General features: G+C 35.8%; 2 protein-coding genes across 2 annotated transcripts; both read right to left on the bottom strand.

Annotated features, from left to right (window-relative positions):
• Positions 1-201: 201 nt before the first annotated feature.
• LOC146135606 (condensin-2 complex subunit H2-like) lies at positions 202-10,915 on the bottom strand. Its single transcript, XM_083395458.1, has 14 exons — positions 10,766-10,915; positions 10,267-10,424; positions 9,945-10,023; positions 9,462-9,598; positions 8,874-8,995; positions 7,747-7,934; positions 7,105-7,158; positions 6,221-6,404; positions 5,683-5,759; positions 5,296-5,329; positions 3,823-3,978; positions 3,074-3,231; positions 2,136-2,285; positions 202-1,292 (listed from the first exon to the last, which is right to left on the bottom strand). Exons 1-14 carry the CDS (start codon positions 10,865-10,867, stop codon positions 1,167-1,169), a joined length of 1,725 nt encoding a protein of 574 aa, XP_083251584.1. The 5' UTR covers positions 10,868-10,915; the 3' UTR covers positions 202-1,166.
• A 64-nt stretch (positions 10,916-10,979) lies between these two features.
• On the bottom strand, positions 10,980-14,349 carry LOC146135605 (importin-9-like). Its single transcript, XM_083395376.1, has one exon. It carries the CDS (start codon positions 14,293-14,295, stop codon positions 11,224-11,226), a length of 3,072 nt encoding a protein of 1,023 aa, XP_083251502.1. The 5' UTR covers positions 14,296-14,349; the 3' UTR covers positions 10,980-11,223.
• Between the last annotated feature and the right edge of the window lie 6,152 nt (positions 14,350-20,501).

Genomic DNA, 20,501 nt, shown 5'->3' with positions numbered 1-20,501 from the left:
AGTGGTAATACTGGGAACACGTGGATACCTCACAAGTGAAATTTAGCTGTTATTTGCGTGGCTTTAGAAGCTTCAGTGTTTCAATGCTAACAACGGGAAAAAACATGACGACGCTCAATCCTTGTTAACTGAAAGAATAAAGTTTACCTTAAAATTATACTTCGGCGCATTTGTATTTCAAAGAAAACTCGTTTGAATTTTTCGAAATTTATTTTGTGAACTTGAAAAAGAAAAGTTGTGAAAAGGGGAAAATGCGGAATGAAAAGTATACCACTTAATACATCGAACAAAAAAGAGAAATATTTGGAGAAAAAGTTCGGTGGTTGTTGACACAAAAAATATTAAAACAAGAAAAATGGTCAATTGGTCACGCTACACAAAGTTGGACTGCTTATCTTTATTAATATGTATTTGTTACTAAGCAACGTAGAAAAAATACAAAGATTTTACAACACTAAAACGCACAAGGGTCACGATGATTTAAATTCAAAGCAGTCCTTTGCGACTAAAAATAGCACTTGAGGATCGTAAACATATCGATTGCACAAAAAGCGGCAGCTGTTTAAAGGGGTAAAAAAGTTGACTAAAAAGTTAAACCACGATTAGGTATATTTTACGAGTTAAGGGACCGAAACGGCTTTTTCAATTTGTCTACTAGTCACTACTGCAAATACACTCGCTATATACTTAATGCTGAAAGAAAATATTTCGTTTGACAAAAAGCATTGGCTTACTTAGATATACCAAAGCAAATCAACCGAACAACTTATTTGAACGCAGTAAATAGGTTTTCGCTCTTTGAAAAAAGCCTAAAATTCGGCTCACAAAAATATGTCGATTGCTTAATATTTTTTTCTGAAGTAAAATCCTAATTCCTATCTGCAAACCCGTCGTCGTGTTACCTTCACAGAAAGAAGTGTTATATTAAAACAAACAAAATACATCTGTTGAAATTTTGGAGCACAATGGTTGGAGCTTGTAGTTAGACGTAGTAATAATATCAAAGCCCATACAGAAGTAGGAAGCATTTTGAACGTTTGGAATAACTCTTTACTCATTATTAAAGTATAATTTTGAACGTTTCGAATAAAGAGATATTCGAACGTTAAAAATGATACCTACTTATGTATGGGCTTTGATATTCTTATTACATGTGTTGAATTATTTTAGTTGTCGGAGTGGATTACGTTGTCCTGAAAACGATCGCGGGATTTGTGGTTTGAGAGTAACTTCAACTTGAGAGTGTTTACAGACGACTCATCCGATTCCAAGTGGAAATTGCAGTCGTTCGCCTAAAAAGTAAGGTATACATTTTATGAGGAGAAAAAAAGAAACTGTTCACTCTTCTAGTTTTACTTATAGTCCAAGAAAAGTCACAAAAACTTGCTGCTCTTGGTTGAAAACAGCGTTTCTTAAGCACTTTTCGCGGTGACTCAAAAACTAAGCGTAAGAATACTTCAAAAATAGAGTTAGAGTTAAAAATTCTTCGCTGAACTTTTTGTGAGCGGACAAAACATAAGACAATAGAATTAATAAGTTTGGATTTAGTTAATATGACCCATTAAATGTGTTCGTATTGATTCCGTAATTTTCTCAAATTTTGAGAAATCTTGTACAGTATAAATCTCAACAATCCTAACCATGTGTACCATTACTGTAAGGGGCGACTCAACCAAATCTAACAGCCTACCAATTTCATTGAGAAACACTGATTTAAAACATCATTTCTTGTGTTAGATTTCCAAAATGTCGCTTTGATAAAAAGTTTGATTTACGCATCAGGATATGTCAGACAAAACCCAACAGGAACAGTTCGACAAGTATGGGCAAACCAGAGTTTAAACTCGGAAACAATACTTTAAAAAATTAAATAAATGAATTGAATTGGACTTGTTTACAACGCTGGAAATAGTTCTTAGTCCTTGTAGATTCAAACAGGATGGTTGTTTGAAAATTAAACTGGTTTTAAACTAACTGTTACCGGATTAATCTTGATTTTTTGCTTACAACTTACAGTTACTGATAAAAGTTAAACATGCACCGTTAAAATTCAATAAGAATCTCAAAACAAGGGTCCGAAAAGAAATTGTATTTTTAAATTGACAAGTTTTCGAAATAAAAATAAATTGTCTTACGAGCTGCAGGGTGGCGGCAAATTTTCGGCATATCGACCACCGGTCGTCGCCCTTTAGAATGTCCTCGAAGTTTCGCTCCTGGCCCAAGTCTTGGAACGAGGCGATCATTTCGTCACCGTAAGTGTGGATGTCGAATTCAGGTCGTTTCTCCTGCAATACAGCAATGAAAATTAGAGGTAGGTTAAGCGATATATCGGCTAATCGATAATAGGTTCCGATACCCGATGTGGTAGTATCGGTACTCGTCAAACTAATTTTACTTTGAAAATGCAACATAGCGTTTCTTTAGAAACAAACAAATAACTTTTTTTTAACTCGTAATTTCGTTATTTGCTTAAATTTGATAGTTTAGTTGCTGTATGTTAAGTGTAAGTCAGGCTGATACCATTAAAAGCTTCGTTTTATGGCTGAGGCAAAAATGTGAAAATTAAAACTGTCCCGAACAACTATTAGTTCTTCATAAAAGAAACGATACGGACACTCATCGTTCGGGTTGGTTTAAATAAAATGTGTTTTTCGCATTACAAGAAGCCTATAAACGTCCAAAAACCCCAAGTTGTCCATAACTATTTTTTTTACCAACTAAAAGAAAGTGTAAAGTAAAGGGTGAAGGTGAAGTGGCTTGTTCTTCCCATTGACCAAAAAGTAGGTCGGGAATGCCTGAAGTGTCAGTATTGTTCGAGCCCAGTCCTCAGGACAACCCTGCTCGGGCTAGAGTGGAACTGCGCATCGGCAGAAGATTAGCATTTTAACCTTTTTGTTTATGGTGTAAGTGTTAATGTTAGTGTCGATATAGTAATAGTTTTAGTATTTATGCCCCCCAAAAAACCGGTGTTACCCGGGGAAAAAATGGCAGGACACAAACCCCACAGTGATCCGGTTAAAGAGCCCCGTCAGGTAAGTATGTTGCCCAAAACTAGAAGGTGCACGTCGCCAACCTGTTCTTCGAGGTAAGGAGAAATGCTCTGTTCCCACTGCTTGACTCGTTGTGAGAGCGAAGTTTCCTGGACGAACTGCTTGGCCGACGAGTAGAATTTATCCACGTGGTGGCGCACGAGGTCCTCGTAGGTGCTCAGTTCGTTTAGATCTGGACTCGCTGCAGAAACGAGGAATTTGTATTTTGAGTTTCGAAAATGTTGGATGTTTATAGGAAAATTTCTGCTGATGTAAATTTGTGACTTTTTTCGAAGCTTTGAACTAAGAGTTCATAATTGTGTGTGACGTATGTTGATAACGGAGGAGCTTGTAAATATAGAAGAAAGTAGGGATTGTGGATACTTGACATTTCATTTAACGCCAAAGCTTTGAACCTGGTAATTTTGACCAATTTAGTTTTCAATGTAGAAGTCGCTAAATTGGGTTAACAGCCATGGCCAAAATGTCCTTATTATTTGCCATCAAAACGGTACCGAAACCGCCCTAGTATCTAACGAGTACCGATAATACCAGTTGGCATCAACCATTAAGTATCGACTCCAATTCAATATTATCCATAAATACGATATTTACTATCTTGACGTAAACGACTTTTCAAATTTTAAATATTATCTAACATCAATATATGTAGATAGATAAGCATGAAAAAATATGCTTTAAATGTATATAATAATAACTTAAACCCTCAAGAACAGGAAAAAACTGAACCTATCGTTACAGTTATCATAACAATTTTTACGATAAAACCCACCAATGGGAGGTTGGGAATTAGCTGTGACGTCACCGATGAGGTCATCGAGTTCAGGTGCGTCGTCCATGTCGTCATCGTCGTAATCTTCTCTCTTTATGACGTCACCATTCTGGTTTACCTCCGCCGCGAACACGTCATCGTCGTCATCCAACATTCCTTTATTTTGACGTCACAAAGCGATGTTACAAGATCATAAAAATGATAAACACTTTTAAAATACTGTCTTTATTTAATCGCACAACTTTGTGTTGTTAATAGTTTCATTCTTCTTACATGAGTTAAAATTTGGTCTAAAAGCATTGCAACATAGTCTATAAATGTTTACAGGTCTTTGGAAGTTTAAAAAAAGTTAAAAAAAAATGTTTTTTAAGGTTTATGAACTGTCTATTTACTTATTTTATGTGCAGTTTAGGTTATGTGCTGTGTTGTGTTAAAACAAATGTTCAACCTACTTTTTTATTCTGTTGATCTTGCCATTTATGCTGTTCTCTTTTTTAATTGTTTTTAAAACTTGTCAAATAGTTTAATTTTAATTCTTTATAAAGCTATAAATTTTATTTGGAAAAGTCTTTTTTGGAGCATAATGGTTGGAGGTTGAAGTAAGACGTAATAAGTATATCAAAGCCCATACAAAAGTGGGTGGCATTTTTAACGTTTCGAATTACTCTTTCAACATCAAATGAATAAAGTGTTATTCGTAACGTTCAAAATGATACCTACTTCTGTATGGGCTTTGATATTCTTATTACGACTTTTAAAATACATTTAAAAAGCTCCATATTTCAGCGACACATTCTACTATTCTTAAATTAGATATTTATAACTAACTTATTTTGTAAAAAAATAAAGTCGTGTCCTAATTGATCTAAACACTTAGCTTAAAAATTACGACTCTTTTATTAAACTTTTTGTGAAAGCAGGAGTCATTAAACAAAATTTAATATTAAAAATTATCCTGAAGGGTATTCAATTCAATTCGACTTCCGCTTTGCATATCAATGTACCCAAAAACACGCTACAATTTAGTTTACGCCATCTGGTAGTAATGCAGTAATCTTCAACCAGTGTTCCTCAAACGATTTTCAATTTTGGAAAATACCCTTTTTTATATTGCAGATAGAAATGCAGGCAAGCGTTTAAGACTTAGATATAACTGATAGTATGTTTTATCTATCTATTACCTTCCCAAGCAGTTGGACAATTCTTAACTTATAAACATGTTTTGCAAAAAGTGAGCCGTAAATTTGTTTTTATTTTTTTAGTGTGTCGCAGGCCGAAAAAGTTTGAGCACCACTGCCCTAATATCTAGCTTAAAAAATCATGGTACACTTGAAACCTAACGTACAACGCTCAATTGTTTAAAAGGTTTGGTCAGAAAAGATTTAGGATTATTTTTAAATTGTTACGTGCCTGCTATATGATTACGGTGATATGTTTGCTGTAGCCTGGCAGATAAATCATTAAAAGACTTACCAATCGGGTCAGGTTTGACATGGGCAAGTTTCATCTGAAAAATAAAGTTGCATTTGGCGTCCTGTTCTATAACATAAACCATAGCTTAAAATATTCTATAAATGTCGTTATTTGGTTTGTTTAAAATTCCTCTACAAGGAAAGCCTTGCAAAAAATAAAAATAAAAAATACTGTGCGACGCAAAATTAGCTGCTACATCACGTTTAGATAGCTATGCGGATCTATCTTCTATCTATAGAATTTTTCTTAAAAAATATTTGAGTCGAAAAAGCGTTTTCTAATAGCTGTTAGTAACAGAGACAGGTCTTTATAATAAAGATCTGAAATTGAAACAGCTTTTCCCAATTTTCGAGAAGACGATCGAGTAATGGGCTCGTGGTTAATTACCTCTTTCCACAATGCCATTCTTCTCTTTTTTTCTAACACAATTGGTTCAAACTCGTGCTTGACGAAGAAGGTGCCCTCTGCGAAAATCAAACAGCACAAAGTTAAAAGAACGGTCACAGGAAAATCAGTTGAGCAAATATCAGAAAAAACACAACTTGAGAAGGTTTTTGTGTAAAGGTTATAGTGTTTTCCAAAAAAATATTTATTGTGATATTAAAAAAAGGTTCACCAAACATTATATTCCTTTTTTTAGAAAAAAAAAAACACGTATTCTAAAAAGCAATTTGTTGCCTGTTTTCTAAAAACAACTTTTAGCAATTCTTGTCGCCAGAATGACGGCTCTTTTACTGTTGCTTTAATATATTTCCTAACATGCAAAGTTCAAATAACGGCGGCCAATAGAAACCTAATAAACAACAGTTTACATTAGGAATTTTTACTGATTTTTATGTATACAGAGATGTTTTGCTATCTTTGACTTATTTTTCTGATTAATAAAAAAAGTATTTCAGTAAAGCTATAAAACAAAGATAATCACTCATCGATTCCAGGAAATCGGAGAAGAGAGAAACGTCCTTTGCCGGATTCGTAACCTTCCTTTTACGTACGTTTTGTCGAAGGGAGGCAGGCAGTCGCAGTGGCTTACCCTTGCATAAGGGTTTGGGAACCCACAGTTTGCAAACCTCGTACGGGTTCAGGGGCACGATTTTGGGGCGCTTGTCCTAAAATACGTCAGGCATTTAAATATGAACTGTAAGGTAAATCTAATGCAGTGACTGGGTGGCTCTGTGATAGAGCGTTTGTCGTTCTAACCAACAGGCGTTTGTTTAAGTTAGATCCACGTTACTTGATAGCTTATGATGGTAGATCACTGGTTGTACAATCCAACGCTCGTGAGTTCGAATCTCATCCAAGGTGATTAGCGGCTTAGTTAGTAGAGCAGTGGTTGCTTGTGCAATCCAACACTCGTAATTTTGAATCCCCAAAGACGATGATTACTGATTAGTGGGTTAAGTAGTAGAGCATTTGTTGTGTAATCCACTGCTAATAAGTCCGAATTGAGTACAAGTTTGGAATAGTAGTTTAGTTAGTAAAGCAATGGTCCAAATGGACTGGAGTTCGAATCTTACCCAAACTGTTTAATATCTTTGTCGTAGATGAATCTACCTCACCAATTCATAAGCATCGCTAGTCAAGTAGTTTTGGAGTAGTGCAGCATAACGTAAGTTTATAAACACAACAGTGGGCCATAAGCAGAAAGTACTCGCAGTACTTCATGCTGAGTATTTTTCTTGTTTACAGGTGTGTATTTGCATAGTGGTAAAATGCAAGAATAGCAGCATGATAGTAATCTAGGTGACGCTTTTTAAGTCAGAATTCCCAGTGCCCTATAGTTTGCGGATTTTCAACAGTTGTACTTGCCTCCACCGGATCTTCTACAGGCTTTGTTCTTTGTCTTGTTTGTCTCATCATAACCTAGATGAAACAAAAGTTTTATGTTTTGAAGAGTTCCCTAAAAATGTGAGTAAAGAAATAAAAAAAATTCAAGATACAGTGAATTGTAGTTTCCACCGGGTACACACCTTGTTCGCAAGATGGTTTTGACTATTGCTTTCCAAGTTGTTTGCTTTAGATTAGAAGATTGTGCATTTAAAAAAAAATTTTAGTGTTCAACAATTAAAAAAAAAATCCAATTTGTATTACGATAGTATTCAGGGCTTGACAACCTATTTTCCTTTCATGTCGTACGGTTAACTGTCAAGCCTTTAGGTGTACAGGATTGTAATGTTAAATAAGAGTGAACTTTGGAAGATTATAAAGTGTGCAGAACTTTCTGTAAATTTTGGAAATAACTTATTCGCACAAATAGTGATTAAGGCTAGCAGAAAACGAATTAAATGTACATTGTCCAGGAGATGATACTCTTTAACCAAGAGATAAGGTTAATTGGCGAAGCATTTGTGTTTTGCACCGTTAAAAATTGAAAAAAGTGTGCTACAAATATTATTTTCTTTGAACAGCGGAAGACTTGTAAAGGTTAGCGAACATTTTTTTTAAACTTACAACGGACACATGTTCCTCCACTTCATTAAGGATCTGATCGAAAGCCGCTTCTCCCTCATCCGCTGCAACTGGAGCAGGAAGAGGGTCATTGTCATCTTCTTCGTGATAATCATCATCCATCACCTCAATAGAGTGGTCGTCATTATCGTCCGTGGCAACACTTGGCTTGTTATTACCCGATTCGGCAGCTGGAAAAATTGGAAGATTATAAGTTGTTTTGGGTTTTGTCCATATTTCACTGGTTGGATAAATAAAAACTATATAAATACTTGTTTGTAATCTTATAGACCAGCAGTTCCCAAACTGGGGTCCGTACAGCAGTTTCAGAGGGTACGCAATGAGAATTGTCTTTAAGTTTTTCAACATTAGGCTTTGGCGTTTGTACCAGTGTTTCTTAAACTTTTTTTACCGCGGACTCCTAAACATTTTTTGACGTCGCGTAAACCACGATAGGCTAAACTTAAAAAAAAAACACATCATAAATTGACGGTACAATACAAATAAACTTCATAAATTTGTTGATTTTGGTCTAAAAAATCTGTGAAGGGAGTCTAAATACAGTCAGGGCAAAAGCGTTTTATTTTTAATTAAACTGCTTTCTTTGAAAAAATTATTACTTTTTAATGATACACTAATATGTCGATTAGGCCTTTATGGACCCCCTAAAAGTAATTCACGGACCCCCAAGGGGTCCATGGACCCCAGTTTAAGAACCCCTGATTTAAACGTTATCTGTCATCATTTTTGGTCTTTATTTATGCTTTATTATTTCGCATGAGTTGGAATGTTGTTATATTAGAAATATTCGTGACTGCACTAGTGTACTACAAGAAACGTAGGCCGACTGACTCTTAAACTTCTGTAGGGCCGCGAAATATCAAAATAATTGCAAAGGGTTCACAAGGCAAAAATTTTTACTGAAATTTTTAAATTAAATAATATAGTGATTTTTACAACTTGAATATCACCCACAACCTTTGTTTGGTTATTCCACGAAATTATAGTGCTAGCTGCTAGGCACTTTTTCGCGTTTAATAATTTTTGATGAATTTTTTATTTCCAATTATAAACCGAGTAAAAAATTTAGAATTTTTTAGAAGAAAATATTGAGCAAAATGTTGACTTACTGGTATTGATCATATCATCTACGAAGCCAAGTTGTTTCGTAAACATTGAAGTTCCGTTTGACCTTTGAACTGAATTATTGCACCACAAGTCCGAATAGTAGTTGAACACTTCGCCTTTAACACTTAAATGGGAAACAAATTATATTCAACAAACAATTATCGATATAATTACTGCACATGTTTAAATTTTGGTCTGTAGGATTTTTACCACTTTCAAATTATATATACAAACTTATCCATAGATATATTGCCATTCTGTGAATATAACCAACATTTAAATTTAAATATTTTTCAATTCAATGATACTACTGTATTTTTTATTTCATAAAATCATTTCGAATCAGCTTTAAAAGTTGGTATACGCAGGGGTGTACTTAAAAAGCAAATAGGGGGTCCCCGAATTTTCAACTTAAGGAGTTCCCTAATTTCCGTCCGACGTTAATTAATAACAATACAATAAAATAGTGACGTACATGGATACACCACTGGGTATATGTGAACAAATACAGGGATTTCCTTGCTTGGTTTTGCAAACTTAAAAGCAGTTGGGAACGCAAGTTCATAAAAGTATTTAAAAAAGTCTCTCACGTCAGCAATCCAGAACCTCGACTGTCAGCATCGCTTTTGTCAATCACCTCGGCAGGCAATGCCATTTGAACTGTGACATCGTCTTGCATGGTAAACTTCTTAGACTTTCCAGAGCCGCCCTCGTTGATTTCAATAAACTGCAAAACATTAGGAAAAATGCAGTTCAGATCAGGGGCGTGGAAATGTGCTCAATAAAAGGGTCAAAATTGCTCACACAAACACTCCGCAAAATTAGTAGTGCCAATACAAAAAATGGAAGACATTACTATTACTTTTCAGCTAGAGGAGTTAAAAAACATGACAGTAAAACGCAATTTTGAAACCCCTTTTCTTACTCTTCTAAAATAATTTAATTAGGATTTAAACAATCACATCATTGTTTTTTCATCAAAGTGAAAACATCACATTAAATTCTTATGTTTATTATGGCCAGTATTTTGAAACTGATTTGTTATGAAAAAAGTGGGGCCTAGTGGGTGAAACCTTATCTTCAGGATCGTCGAAGGCAGCATGAGCTTGGTTTTGGTTAGCATCGTCTTGGTTACCGGTTGCCTGGCCCTCTCTGCAACAAAAAGTACAAACAATAACTTATTTATCCATAATTTAGCTTGATAATAAATCTCAAAGCCAAAACAGGTAAAGCAAATGTGACACCATCTGGATAAAGACAGTTCAAAATGTACATTACAGATCCGTGTATAGTGTAACTATTTATAATTTACCATTTAAAGGTTCACACAAGTATTATACCACAACCAAAAAGAACTTATAAAACATGTATATCAAAAAATTGGGCACTTCTTACTTATTTTTCCTGATCATCTCCAGTGTTTTGTAAACAAGTGAGTGAAGGTATTCCACCTTTTTGCCCCAAACACATGCGGTGCCCTGTATAAGATACGATGCCTCTGCAAAGTTTAGGCTTGTTTTACCACCATCAAAGGAGAACTGCATCTTTTCCAACTAGAGGAAACATTTATAAAAAATGGTAGAAATGAGACTTTACTGCTTAGATATTAAATTGTAATGTAAACAGTTTCTAGAATTGTGTAGGATACCGACATATAGATAAACCACTTTCTTTATACTTGAATATCTATTGTTTTCGTTTTTTGGTCTAACATTTTGTGAATCTCAATTCTTTTAATGTAAAACATAGTAAGATTTTTCATTTTTTTAACATTCTAAAATGATGTAAAAACTAAAATCAACTGTTGTCAGGGGTTTTACCAAATTTGACACCTGCACTCTTTTTACAAAGTTAGGCATTATTATTTTTACATGGTGATAAACACAACTTTTACCTCCGATGTATAATCTTCAAGGACATGGGCAATATCGATATTCCAATTCTTTGTTAGGTCTTTTATGGGGTGAAGAAGAAAGTCGTATTTGTTCACATCCATGTTTAGCGTAAGGTCAAGTGGTCTTGTACACAAAGATTAAAAAATATAAAATAGATTCTTGAAAACACAATAATAAAATATTAAAAATGAACTTCAGCACCAACAAACACGATTAGAATTGAAACAAAACAACGAGTGCATTCGCTAACATTCCTTTACATCAATCAAACAAGCAATGTTGTATAGGCCTACAGTCAAGAAATTATCAGGTAGTGAACCTTGATCTTTAAAATAACTCTACATGCATGGTAATAGTGACGAACGTAATGCAAAATTAGCAATATATGGCAGGGTAATCAGCAAATAACAGCACTTCAACATATATAACCGTACTTAACATAAAGAACCAGACATAGTTATTTTGCATCGACAATTTGCTGCAATGTGCTTTGTTCAACTGGACTAAGATGTGACAGAAAATGCATGCTATGAACATCAGTGCTGCAAAACTGTTTGATCAGGTTGGTCAAGTATTCCTTCAAGTCGATGCCGTTCAGTGGATCCCTTGTGGCGTCCTCGTCAGTTTCGCTAAAGTCATCATCATCATCTCCGCAACCGAATCCATCTCGAATAACGGTATTTTCATTTAAAAGTTCAGACAAGGTCTGCCTTCCATCTTCTGAATCTACTTCATCGTCCTCGTCTGAGGCATCTTCCCATTCAAAAAAGTTTTGTCCCTTTCCTGCCTCTATCTGACTATTGAGCTCACTTAGAAGCAGCTTGTAGATTTTTACCAGCAAAGGGACCGTTGTCCACCGTTCCGGCTCCTTTGCTGTTTTGGACCGGGTCCTAATTCCATCTGAAAAAATGCGATCGCCCCTGACCGATATTTCAACCAAGCGCTGATCATTGGAAGCTAAACCGTACTCTAGAAGTCGTGACAAGGCCACAGTGCTGACTTTTTTGTCGTAGCTTCCGTAGAACATACTCTGTTTTTCGCACCATTCGTCCATTACGAATTGCATGGCTGACTTGCCACCTGGGCCCGGAACAGAGGATAAAAAGGAAATAACAGATTCAATATTGGAATTTAGAAGTTGTGCAAAAACCATGATGAGAGATTGGACGACAGTGAGTGTAAGCGATTGTTGTAGCTTACTCAAAACAGATCTTAGAATCATATCAATGTCTGTATTTGTCAGTCTGTTGCTTGACTTTGAAATAAAGACTGAAACCAAGCGGCCAGCAAATGAAGCACTGTATTCGGTAAGCTTGGGATTCAACAGCACCGCAATTAGTTGTATTACATAATATGGGCCACTGTTGCTTTCAGCATCCTTCCAGTTGTACAATTGATCGATATCGACGCCAACATAGGCCCGTGTACATTCTCCCGCACTTTGCAGTACCGAATTGTCGTCAGAGTTCAAAGACGACTTAATCACAGCTGGAAACACAGAGTTGAAAAATGAAACTGGTAAAGGTGCCTGAAGTTTACGTATAATATTGCAAAGTAGGTCCATGGTGGTTGAGACCAGGCCAGATGGTATCTTATCGGTTGGTGCATTTAAGATGCTCAGCAGAGTTGGTAGCAATTTAGCTTCCAACTGTGCAGTACAAGTTCCTTGCGATGCGAGTTCTGTTAAAATATCGGATGCAAGGGATGACACTAACGGATCGTTGACATACTTTAGGAAAACAGCAATACCCAACGAGATCAACTGATCTACATACTTTATAGTTGTCTCCTTTCTAATTGATATGACAACCAATAAGCTTTCAAGCACTAATGCTAAAATTTCAATAGTAGCCTGGCCAACAAACAGTAAGAAACCATCAATGATTGGGCCAACAAAAGATGTTAGCTCAGCATTTGTCCTAATAAGGTCACAGTATGCGAATACGGAACGGACTGCAGAAATACGAATTATCGGCGATTGATCAGGCTGAATTCCACGCACAGTGTCAGAGAGAAAACTATGTACTGTTTCTGGTGGCATTAAGCTAGCAAAACGGCTGGCTAGCCAAAGTGAGCGGCCTGATAAAAAGGGACACTCTGCTTGGAGATCTTCGGAAACCACAGATCTAAGAAATGAGTTGAAATCAAACTGAATAACATTCTTTTCTAAGCATTCCAAGACAAGGTTTCGAACTGAGCCAAGTGCAAGGAAAACAGCCTCATGAACTTTCCACCAGTGGGCATCCCCGCTGTTCTTTCGGTCGGTGGTTTCTTTTAAATGCCTGTGGATAACCTCTAAAAGAGCAACTGCACTTTCATTTTTGAACTCTTTGCAGCAGGATAAAAAGAGGTCTTGGGCAGAAATTCGAACACTGAAAGAGAAAGTTTCCTCGTCCTCATCTTCAACAAACTGATCTGGATTCTGCATCCAAGATTTTACTTGCTCCTCTGTCATTTGCATGTAGGTGATCAGGTAGTACATAAGCTCTGGAAGAGATTTTTTCACCACCTTTCTAGATTTGTTTGAATCTAACATGCTTTCTACGAAATCGAACAAAGAATAAACAAGATTGCCAAAGCTAAGAGCCTCCCCATCAGAGTCAAACACAGTCTCTGTGTCATCTTCCGCACAGTTAACTTCACATTTAACGAAATACTGGGCTCCTTGTATCAGCTGTTGCCAAACAGCGGATAAAACAACCGGCACGGTTTGGCCCATTTTTTTTGGCACATCGCGAATCATATTTATAAGTGTTTTCAAAACTTCCTTTTTCAATCCACAATCAGACGCTGGGCCATTTGGAACTTGGAGAGAATTTGCAAAGGCTTGCGTAAACTCTCTGACAAATTCATCGGGAAGAAGTGAATTAATCATGGAGCGGTTGTCAGTGGAATGTATCAGACTTGTGCAGGTGTTGAAAATTTCGACAGCCCTAGAGCGTGTGCGTATGCTGTAGGTATCACTTCTTAGGAAAATCTTCAAAAGCTCAGGCAGCACAATTGGTGCGATGTGTGGCATTTGTACATCGGTCAATTCCCGACTGAACTCTGTTAAAACCCGCATGGCACCGTGAACAGAATGAGGGGATGCACTTACAAGTGCCTCCATTAAATGAGGGAAAAGTTGTGGCCAATCTTCAGGCCAATCCCAATGAGCTATAGCTGAAATTGCATAGGCGACACTGGAGCGGATTTTGCTACTTTGATCTTTCAGACCCAATGGCAGCATCCGTTTTATTGCTATTTTTGCTGGTGGCGTCGTTTCTGGTGGAACAAACTTATCTCCCAGTTTGTTCCAATGACTTTCGACGTACTGCTTTAAAATGAGCGATGAAAGCTGGCGAATTGCTAGATTTCTTTGTCCGTCAACTGTTAGCTCTGCAAGGATAACAGAAAAATCATCCATGACTTCGAGGATTTTGATTTGTTGTTCACCGGCCGATCTGACATTTTGATCAGGTGATAGGATTGCAGATAAGACTTCAAGAAGACTTATTCTCACCTTGGACTCCTCTTCTTGGCCAGACATGATATTTCTGATGTAAGGAACTTATATATTTGTACAATTTTTAATTCAATCCTATGAAACTGCAAATTATAAAACTTAGTTTGTTAAACAGCCGATTGAAATACTATCTGCAAAACACATGTGTTGGAGTTCGTCTAATTTAAATAAAAAAATTCCTAATAACGTTTTTTTTTGAAGCAGCATGCCAAATTTTATATAAAAATGCAATCTGAAATCAAACTTACAACAACAAAAAACAAAAATATATTGCAGAGTAATTTGCAGTTGATTATGTAATGACCTAAAAAACTTGAATGCTAACTACTTTGTTTAAAGAACCAGAATTGATATATAACAGGGAATTGGTCCAGGGGTCGGAATGGTTTCAGTGGAACTAATATCGAAAGCTAGCCTAGATGTTCTAATTACACTGGAACCTTTCTAAAGGCCTGTATTCTTCGTCTATTGACAAACACGTTTTAGTAATAAACAATATTTACAACTCGACAAGGTTTTTAGCTTTTCCTCACAGATGACAAACCGTTTTGAGAGAAAAGGCTCAAACATGCATTTACTAAAATAATCCCTTAAAACACTGTTTATCGTTATGCTGTTGAAATTGAAATGTAAGAGGCAACTCAAAACATGTGCATACTGCGAAATTAAATCGATCCAATACGGACGAAATTAATTAAAAGATACACGGTTAGTTAGAAATGGCCTGTAAAAAGTGCAAGAAACCTTTTAAAAAAGTTTGTTTTCACGTTTTTCGCATATTGTGCTGTTTAGTTAGAATTCTATGGTGAGCAACTTTTTTCCCGCCACTAGAAAGTTTCGTAGTAAGGAAGGAAATTTAAAGTATAACTAAAGTATCTATATAAAATGACGGTAGCGCTAATGAAAAATAGATTTAAATGATGCGATGGTTGACTAAATATGTTATGGCGCCCTAAAAAATATTTGTTAAAAAACAATTTTAATCATGTAAATACTTTCGCTACCGGCCTTGTAATATTTTGGCGCAAAATCTTGGCGCCATAACCTCTTCAAGCATTGCGGATTTGGAGACGGTGGAATTTTGATAAAAAAAACTTCTACGGCAAATCTATATCCGGGAAAATAATCATAAAACAAAAAAAAAAATATATATATAAAAAAAAAAATTGGGCGCTGGTCTAGAATCCTACCACAGTTCTAAAATCAACGCACAAAATTTGAGTTAGGTTGCGGGTTAGCGTTTGGGTGTGGGTGGGTCAAGTATTATTATATTCTTCAATTAATAATAATACTTGACCCACCTTTACCCAAACGCTAACCCGCACCTTAACCCAAAAGGTGTTTCGTTGTGGTAGGATTCTAGACCAGCGCCAAAAATTGTGGTGCCATTACACATTTGAAGGAAACAATGTTGATTAATTTAGTACTTTTATTCGGCGCTGGTTTACAATTCAACCACTTTTTTGGTGCTGGTCTAGAATCCTACCACAACGAACATTATTTGGGTTAGGGTGCGGGTTAGCGTTGGGGTTAGGGTGGGTCAAGTATTATTATTAAATAATGAATATACTTTAATACTTGACCCAACCACACTCAAACGCTAACTCTCACCCTAAGTCAAATTTTGTGCGTTGATTTCATAACTGTGGTAGGATTCTACACCAGCGCCCCCAAAAAATAACGAAATGGGTTGTCAAAAATGGAATTGCAAAGAACAAATAAGTATGGGGTAATAAATACAATAATAATAAAACTTGACCCACGCGAACTCAAACAATGTTTGCAATATGTCCCATTGAAAATGTGGTAGGATTCTGGACAAGTGCCCTTATATTCACCTATAAGTTTAGCCAACCTCTGACTGTTGGCTACAAATTTTGTTTCATTGTACAGTGATATAACCAGGGCTGGGGAGCCGGAGCTGGAGCCCGGAGCTAAGCATTTTCTCTGGAGCCATAGTTATTATTTTTGTGGAGCTGAAGCCGGAGCCATTTTTATTATTTTTGTGGAGCTTGAGCCGGAGCCATTTTTATTATTTTTGTGGATCCGGATCCCTTTTTATTATTTTTGTGGAGCTGGAGCCATTTTTCAATTTGTGGTGCTAAAGCTAAGAAACTATATTTTGTTCCATCTCCAACGTTAATTAGCCAAAAGCAATTTTTAAAACTTGCCTTTGAATAAGTGACTGGTGGCACGGGAGCTGGAGCCGGAGCCAAAGGATATAAGTTTTACTACTCCGGAGCTGGAGCTGGAGCCAAAGGATTGAGTTTTACGACGCCGGAGCCATTTAATAATTGCCTGATGGCTCCGGAGCTGGAGCTGGAGCTAATGCTATTTTACGGTGGCTCCCCAGCCCTGGATATAACACAAATATATTTTTCTGGACCGGGTAGCCTTTTCATCATGCAAATTGCAAATACCTCTATGTGGCTTATGTGTGTGTTGGTTATCTTGCACGGTCTGAAATGTAGAAAGGCCTCATTGGCCTTAAAAAGCTTAAGTAAAAAATACCCAGAGCGTGTTAACTTGCAGTCAAGCATAAGTTCAAAATCTTGAGAGGTTAAGAAATGGCAACAATGTTTGGCCTTCTATTCTGCTTTTCCTTATTAATACATAACCCTTAAGTGGCACAAGGAGTTAAACAGTGGTCTTTACATTATGTCGTAATATTGAGGTGTTTAACCTTGAATGTAGTATGTTTAGCATAAAACTTGGCCAACAAAGGTCATAACTTTGTAAAAGAAATAAAAATTTAAGCAATTAGAAAATAGGCAAGAGTTAATTTACAAGGTTTATTTTCTTGTTCATGTAGAACAGTCATCTATAGTTTTCTACATGTGAAACTGACTACCGTACTATCTTTGTTGATAGAATCAAAACCTAACTCACTGTGTTTTAATTGTGACTTTAACATGTATTTTGGGGAGAAAAGGATTATGTCAGTACAATTTTAAACAGAATTTAAACAGACATACGTTATAATCACAAATGCTTGCTTGCTACAAATTTGATACAGAATTATGTGAGCAGGATAGTGCAGAATCTCACAGGTTTAAAGAAGAGTAATCTGGAGAAAATTTACCATCTGAATGCTAGTCAATGTTATATGAAACCTGAATAGTAGCTTAAAATCTTTACTCCGAACAAGAGTAAATATTGTAACCTACTATTTGAAGTTGTACAGGCCTGACCTAAAGCTATTAAAACATTTGATAAGTAAGCTAAGTGCAATAGATTTTTAAACTGGTCAAATCATTATATTTGCTCTGAACAGAAAATGTCATCTTATTCATCAAACATACATATGACATACTGCCTGCCACAAAAGATTACAACACATTCAACCAGAAAAATTAATTTAATATGATTTGATATGATCCAAGAAATGTCTAGTTCAGTTCAATGCAACGTTAGTAAAAAAAAGGGGGGAGTTTTTAATATAATATTTGTATTTTTTAGAGCACATTTAACAACATAGCTATTTTTGTTGAAAATCAAAAGTTGGATTTGCAAAATAAATGGTAAGTCACATTCATATTCTTTATTAACTGCAGTTGTAAACGTTTTTAAACCTTTCTTTTGTTATAGTTTTAATAGCTAATGCTAACCATAAATTTTGGCAAATGAATCTTTGGTATTCACATTCTTAAAGAACATTTGCAATTTTATTTAAATTTATTGTGAACTAGTTGAGGATAATGCAAGTTTCAATTTAATTTATTTGTTGTTTTCCCAAAGTCAGTAGGTTTAATTTTACTTTCATTTGGAAAAACTTAACAGCCATACTCTAGCCAATGTCTGATTATCATAATTATAAACATGATGAGTTTAATACATATTGATTCCACTAGTCAACACACATTATCGTACCAAGAAGGTTTTACCGACTTTGGGGTATTTTGATGCCACTGATTCCGAAATTGTTTTTTTGCGAATTGGTTCTAGTTTTTGAGATGTTTCATTTTGCTTCATAAAAGTCCTAAAAATATGCAAATTTTGACATTGGTATTATTTTAATGTTAGAACTTTGATAAGACCTTATCGGTCTTTTTCAAGCTTGTCTAGATCTTTTTTTATGTGAATCTATGGAATATGGCAGTCGTTTTTGCTGAAACCCCCCATAGGCAAATCATAATTATGCAATAAACATTCAAAAGATTATACAATAATGACAGTGAACAACAGATTTTTGCTTGAAAAAAAACATGTTTCAGAAAAGCTCAAACATTACTTTTAATAACAATCAAAGTACATTACATAAATTGTTGAATAAATAATCAATCATACAATGAAATAAGCTATAATAATGCATGTGTGGCCAATTATGTTTGATTGTGAACGACTGAAAAATATTTTTTAGACTCGTAATCGACAAGTTCAGTAATATAGTCATAGAAAACAGACCAACACCTACTATAACTAAACTATTTGTGCTGCTTAAGTTGTTTTTTATTCTATTATGAATATTGTTTGAAGAACGTCTTCTGACGCAGAATTTGACATGGTCGGCGATCGACAGCGATTGACATGTTGACCATTCCTGATATAATGCATGAGATCTTTTGTAAAACTTTCTTATATATTGTGGACATGCAGTAACTTTGAAACCAACATATGCTGCAACATTGTCGCTGGTATGTATGAGACAAATCAGGTTAAACCATCGCACCTGTAAAAAAAGTAAAAAAAATAAGTATGATGATAATCGAAATGACCCATTGGCATGTCACACTATTCTATTGTTAATTTTTTAATCATGTAACGATAATTATGATCATTAGCATTTCTATAATACTTATTTAATCATTAGTTTCATTAGGACGGCAGGAGCGAAAGAGTGTTGGACAGGCGACAGAAATGTCAGATCTCTAACGTGAATATTAGATGCTCTTCGGGGAATTTGAAATCGAATGCCATATGTCGAAAGTAAGCAGTTATCAATTTTCGATCGAATATTAAAAGCATATCACAACTGATAATGACTACAAGCAATGGCTCTTTTTAAAGACTATGCCTTGTAGTTTATATCGTGAAACATTCAGCTAGAAAACTTGACAATTAGGTGGTAATATGGCTGAATATTAAAATTCATTAAAATGAATAATAATTTTTCGCCAAAAGTGTGACTGCTGGATTGCTAAACCCAATGCAAGGACTATAAAAATGACATCTGATTGGCGGCACAACTTTCGGAGATATTGCCCTACAAAAAATCTCGGCGCACAAATTTAGCCCAGGTGCATTCATTGGGGTTGTATACATCGTAAATGCTGCAATACCGGTATATAAAAGTTTGGCAATGATTTAAGTGTTTTTGTCACTAAAAAGCCCTGTCGTAAGCAAGCTAAATTTCGGTTTTGGCAATAAGTTATAACGGAAATCTACAATCCGTTTCATTTAACGGAAGCCTTTAACTTAGCGATTTTCAAAAGTAAGTGCATATAGCTCTTAGCATTATTTAACGTGCTTGGTAGCTTTGTGAATAACAGTTAACCACTGGTTATCTTTAAAAGCACACCTATATCAAACCTGAAATCCTGTAATTACAACCACCATCCATATGTATTTTTCTAAAATTCCTATGTTACACGACTTTTTCTGATGTCTATGCGGTAATTTAATGCAGCCGCTAGTTGGAATTCTTCAATTATTTCGTTGATGGAAAACAACCCGCACACATTTTTTTAAAAGGTTCAATATTTTCCCCACGTGATCGTGGTTATAAATTGTGTTCCACCGTAATTAAAACTGAGCGAATAATCCTAAACTTGCAAATTGGTCAATCTATGAATATCCTGACGGCGTAAAATAAAAAAATTGGACCGCATAACGCTGCGTTGCCCAATTTCATGCGTCGCTCCACGAAACCGACCCGTGTCAGTTTCCTTTGTGCCTACCTTTTGTTCGGAAGTTTCGAGGTAATTGCATTGGCACTGAGTGAGATATGGGTAACGTTACGTTTTGTGCAGGAAAACTGTGTGCCTTTTCCGCGTAATCTCAGTTCGCTTGTAACCAGACAACCATTTAGTTTTCTGTCAGTAGAAAAAGCTTTATATTAAGGGGGATCTACAGTACCGCATTCAATCAGTAAGTGTACCACGTTCAGTCAATGATTTTCTTTCATATGTAGTGTTTGTGCTAACAGGGTGCAGCAAGTAATGGTGTCATGTTTGTTTCTCGACTCCCTTCTGAGCCTGTTCAGTTCAGTTGGTAGAGTCGCGGTCCGGAGG

This window comes from Ascidiella aspersa, chromosome 8, assembly GCF_963924565.1.
Source record: "Ascidiella aspersa chromosome 8, kaAscAspe10.2, whole genome shotgun sequence".
NCBI lineage: Eukaryota > Metazoa > Chordata > Ascidiacea > Phlebobranchia > Ascidiidae > Ascidiella > Ascidiella aspersa.
The sequence above is the reverse complement of the archived record's forward strand: the minus strand, read 5'-3'. Positions and strand labels throughout refer to the sequence as shown.

Bases quoted from the DNA above. Each gene is read 5' to 3' on its own strand.
- LOC146135606 (XM_083395458.1), bottom strand. From the start codon at position 10,867: ATGGATGTGAACAAATACGACTTTCTTCTTCACCCCATAAAAGACCTA. The intron at 5,330-5,682 runs GTAATTAACCAC...TTTATTTTTCAG, and splicing joins GAATGGCATTGTGGAAAGAG to ATGAAACTTGCCCATGTCAA. The intron at 2,286-3,073 runs GTTGGCGACGTG...GCTGTATTGCAG, and splicing joins CTCCTTACCTCGAAGAACAG to GAGAAACGACCTGAATTCGA.
- LOC146135605 (XM_083395376.1), bottom strand. From the start codon at position 14,295: ATGTCTGGCCAAGAAGAGGAGTCCAAGGTGAGAATAAGTCTTCTTGAA.